This window comes from Anopheles aquasalis, chromosome 2, assembly GCF_943734665.1.
Source record: "Anopheles aquasalis chromosome 2, idAnoAquaMG_Q_19, whole genome shotgun sequence".
In the NCBI taxonomy this organism is placed as follows: Eukaryota; Metazoa; Arthropoda; class Insecta; order Diptera; family Culicidae; genus Anopheles; species Anopheles aquasalis.
In genome coordinates, this window is record NC_064877.1 from 12,130,124 (window position 1) to 12,135,000 (window position 4,877).

Here is a 4,877-nt window from a genome sequence, read left to right on the forward strand (position 1 = left end):
GAATATCGATTTATATTTTTCTGATAACCCATCACGCAGCTACGATGGACACCGTAAAAAGTATCTTTTCGAAGACATGACTGCCTAAATTTGATGCCACGGATTAATTTTTCAATGAATGTTGCTAAAAAAAATACCAAATATTCTTCAAAATTTGTAGATTATTATGTCATTTACTTGAATAAATTAAGAATTGATTGATTGATAACATGAATTCTGTACAAAAAATCGTCAAAATTACCCACTATCCGTGCCCGGTGAAAATTTACCGCCCTAGATCAAAGAACTGCTCTAGATTATGACCATTTGAGCAACAGCAACAGCACGACAGCTCAGACCAAAACAAACCAAAACGTGAAGTATCCGTGTGGTCGGTGATTTTATTATTTTTACCGGAGAAATCGCAGCCACTGGGTAAGTGCTGTCTTTTAGCAGATTAATGTAAGAAACGTGGCGTTAAAATGTGTTTGGTTTCCGTTTTAGAGTCATGAATTTCCTGCGGCAAACGCTCAGCCTGACGAAGTCGATTGCCGGCGAAGGTAGGTGCTGTTTTGGATTTTGCCCCCGACCGTGGATTGTGTAACTAGCGGCGTTTTCCTCGTGTTTCGCCGTTTTACTATCTTCAACGCACAATGTACTTATTGCTTGACCAATAACCGATCGCCGTTCAATCATCCCGAACGAGGTTCCCGAAAGGTGCCGTACGGAACGGAATCTTGCGTAAAAATTAGTGTTTCATGGAATTGTGCTTATCTATACCTGCCAAGATGTTGATGGAGGGTTTGTAAACCGCGTCATATCTTCAATTCCTTCGTGTAATCTAGGCAAACGTAATTTTCCTTAAAACACCCGCGAATTTCCCTTGACCCTTGTCATCCACGCTAGCCAAACTGAGCTCACGCTAGCGTGTGGATGAGTTCGAATTTCGAATTAGACCACCCCCTTTTTTTTGTATTTTTTTCTGGATTTTTTAAGTTTACTTTTTCTTTTCCTGCGGATTGTTGGCTCACGGTCTCGACCAATAATTCACGTAAACCGTGCTCGCGGAAACTAAACTCGTAACCACTGAAACACGGCCAACGGACTCGTTGCGTGTGCCCCAAGGCCAAACGAGAAAGGGTGTTCGTCGCGGTGTGCTTGTTGCGTGAGGTTTTCCCTTTTTTGCTCGGTAACAAGAGTGGAAAACGCGCTGGGCGTAGAAGAAACCGCGTGCAGTTTCTTGGACCCACCGTCTGCTTTCTGGTGAACGTTCCGCAGCTTCCGGACGATCCAGTATCCATCGGTTGTGGTGCATCGTGCATTCGTTTCACGGAAAACCCCGGAGCAACAGTTCCTCCAGCTGTTGCCGCACAGGACGGCCGGAAATTGAGTATCGAAGAGGGCCGTACGTGCTTGCTCGCGGTGTCGTCATTGTTGTTTAGCGAGCAAAGCGAGTCGCTTAAGGTCCCAAACTATCGCCGGTCCAAAAGGGGGTTTTTACTGTCTTTTCGACGCGAAAGTCAGCGACGCCCATCGCAGCGCGAAACGCATCGCAGCGTAATTCAATATCTCGTCCGTGGCAAAAGCAAGAGGTGTGGTGCTCGTTCCACTCGGCTGCATCGGTAGTGCTGCAGCGAGAAACGCAAAGTTTTTAAGTGCAAGCGAAGAGTGTGTGAAGAAATCAGTGTCATCCCGTGCCGTGTTTGGGTGTGAGAAAGTACGAATTGAGCTGTGGTGCGTGCGCGTGAAATGCAACCGAAGAGTGTCCTGGTCGTCCTGGTGGTTTAAAGGCGAAGACAGCGGTGCATACAACAGGTGAGTGAAATGCGGCCAAACATCTGGGGCCTGGGATCATACCGCGGGAAACGGCGCCTACTGTGCTGCGGGAATTGAAGGCAGAAAAGGGGTCGTTTCTATTCGCCAGCAAAAGAGCAATGCCAATTCGATCATTTGCATTCATTAATTGTTGTTACCCAGCGCAGAGGCACAACGCATGAAAAAGGATGCGAGCGAATCCCGTTAGCTCTCGGTTGGGGGAAGCGGCGGAACGCGTGTCACTGGTGCACCGAAGAAAGGAAGAGACCCCAGCGCACACTCGCTGCTGCAGCTGTGTGGAACAACACGGAGTGGACGGCAAAACCGGCGAAAGGGGCAAGCAAGCAAAAGAAAAGATGAAATGGCGATGGTCCCCGGGGTGGTAGGTGGCGGCCCCCACCTGGGCTGGAGGCAACAGCAGCCCCGGAGCTGCCTTTAAAACGAGGCCAAAGCATATCGACATTCGCCGAAGAACCAGCACCGGCGCGCATGGTTTTGTTATTCATCTTCTTTCCTCCTCCAGCTCTCGGTTCCGACCAAAGGTTGGGGAGGATGGTTGGTTTTGCTCTGCAAACGCCTTGCTTCTCAATTTGCGCGATGCGAGTCGAACGCGAGCGCGCGCGCGCCCGGTGTGCGTTTTCTGCACCAGCACCTCACCTTTCCTTCCACCCATCTGTACCCTCCGGAGTCGTCATCATCATCTGCTAGTTCTTATGCTCTCCTTTTGCCCGGTTTCGCCCGTTTTGCTTACCCCTTTTGCTTGGTCGAGTCGACCGCGCTCGCACAAAACACACGAAACAGCAGCAGCACACCTTCGTGCAGCGAGCGCGAACAGCGGACGAACCCGGGGTGCAGAGTAACCGTGGGGTCCCGTTGTTGCATGATGGGCGCAGGGAAGGCCAAGACAAGAACCTGTGGATCGGCCGGATGGATGCGAAAGAAAAGGACGGCGCAGGAGACATCGGGAGTCATAAAGAGGGGTGCTTCTTGAGCCGGTTGTGTGTATCACTCGATGTGCCGTCTCTCGCGATCCCGTCGATCTTCTCTAGATTCAGACCTCATTTGGATCGGCTGGTCGCGCCGACGAAAGGACTGTTTCTCCGGCCAGACGGGGGCATGCGTTGGTTCCGCACTGCAAGCTCCCCGTATTTTCGTTATTGGACTTCGAGACTGTGGCGGAGGTGTTGGCGAGGAGTAGGGCGAGAGAACTCGAATTCGGTTTTTTTTTCGCTCCATCCTCCGTAACCTGTTTCGCCTTTCGTTAACCCAACTAACTTTCGTTAACTCCATGCTTTGGCTTTCTTTCGGTTTTTGGCAAGCATTGCACCACCGTGATCACGAGGAAGCGGAGGAAGGGAAGGTGGTCGACGTCGCGACAACGGACGTAGCCGAACCGACTGGCCGGTGCAATGAAAGCTACGCACTATTCACAGGCCCTTCATGTCACACGTTCCATCATGTTGCCGTTGGGCAGCATAGTAAGCGATGCTCCTTTTCCTCTCTTTCCGACGTTTTTGTTCTGATGACTTAGGTTCCCTCTGCCGTTACGTTGCTAGAATACTCGAAGTCGATCTCGTTAATCGCGGTATTTGTCGCTGAGTTTACCTCAAAACATACAAAAAAGTTACTTACTTTTATTGATTGAGCGATGGCTTAGCTCAAAAGTAATCTAACGACATCTTCTTTACTAGCGCTTTCTAAAATTAAATCGCTCAAAACAACAACCTACTACAACTTTTAACCTCACAGTTCTCACTATCATCCGTGCGATGTGTACAGTAAATTGGAGCACTTAGCAAATGACTACTTCTCTGCAGCCATGAATGTCGTCCATTTTTCGAGCGCAAAGTAGCCAGCTAATGTGCATTGCTGCGCGATGGTAAAGGAGGCCACATGTCTTTGGCAATATTCCAAAGGCCCGAGACTACCGGCAAACAACATCGCACAGTTAAGGTGACAATCACTCATCTTCCGTAGCATCGGCACTGGGAAGCATTAAAAAGTTGCAAAGTTGCTGCTGAAACTTAACCTTCTTCCTGAAATGTGTCGCCGTTGAGTTTGTTGAGAAGGCAAGGCAAGACAAGGTAAAGGGGTTGATATCATGAGTCGCGAAATGTATGCCGTATAAATGCCTTCACTTCCTGCGGTGCGATTTGTGGGCTCGCTGGAGTCCCCGGGAATGATGAAGTTGGCCCGAGGGACAGGAAACTTGATCTTGGTTCGGCTTTTAATTCTTCTTTCTCTCGTCTTTATTTTTATTTTTTGCAGAGAGAAGATTGGCCAGTCAAAAGCCATCGCACACCCAATGGAGAAGGAGATCCAGCCACCACTATCGCCCCGTGCTGTTGCTGCTGCTTCTGCTTCTGCTCATTAATGCATTTTGATGCTCACTTCTCCTGCGGTACCGGCCAGCGGACTGTGGCCCGACTGGGGCCACGTCGTCCAAGACCATCAGCAGCAGCACCAGCAGTAGTGCTGGTGGTGCGTAGCAACGCAGTGCGCCAGAGCGAAGAAGCAACAGATGTGGTGTCGGCGGGTTGCTGCCATCGACCTCTTCATCATATCATCGACAGATCCAGCGCCACAGCTCTCCGGCGGTGGCGGGGTGGCATGCGGCAGTAACCGTGACCACCAACCCCACCACCACTACCACCACTACCAACTTTTCCACCCACCGCAATGAAAGCTCACAAGCTGCTGCTGGTGGACAGGAGTAAATACTGAAATCGAGAGAGTGAGCAGCCCAAAACGGGCACCGTCGTGCAACCCGCACCAAACGAGAGCAACGTGTAGATCGCCAAAAGAGGAGTGACGACCCGGGCCAGTGTGCGAAGGAAGCGCACTAAATTTGCCAACGGCAAAAGCCTAGTGGCCAAAGCAAGACAACAGTAAACCAACGGTAGCGCGAGATTCGCGACACAAACGATCGTGGTCGTGCCAGCGCCACATCGGATGCAATCAGCAGCAGCTCCAGCAGCACGAGCACACTCTCTCCCAAAGGCGCTTCTCGCGTTCAACCATTTCAAGCGTCCCACGATATATCATCGTGCAGGAGACTCTTCTCTCCACTCGCACCACGATCT

The 4,877-nt window shown here is 50.5% G+C and overlaps 2 protein-coding genes across 2 annotated transcripts in view; both read left to right on the plus strand.

Annotated features, from left to right (window-relative positions):
- The first annotated feature begins 321 nt into the window (after positions 1-321).
- LOC126573399 (40S ribosomal protein S12, mitochondrial) overlaps positions 322-4,877 on the plus strand; it is a 24,730-nt gene continuing 20,174 nt past the window's right edge. The window contains exons 1-2 of the mRNA XM_050233490.1: positions 322-414; positions 484-539. Of these exons, the coding sequence (XP_050089447.1) occupies positions 488-539 (52 nt within the window). The 5' untranslated portion in view covers positions 322-414; positions 484-487. The remainder of the gene's footprint in view (positions 415-483; positions 540-4,877) is intronic.
- Positions 940-4,877, plus strand: part of LOC126573398 (E3 ubiquitin-protein ligase NRDP1) — a 7,938-nt gene continuing 4,000 nt past the window's right edge. Inside the window, exons 1-2 of the mRNA XM_050233489.1 lie at positions 940-1,794; positions 4,063-4,877. The exon at positions 4,063-4,877 is cut by the window's right edge and continues 1,051 nt beyond it. The gene's annotated coding sequence lies outside the window, so the exon portion shown is untranslated. The remainder of the gene's footprint in view (positions 1,795-4,062) is intronic.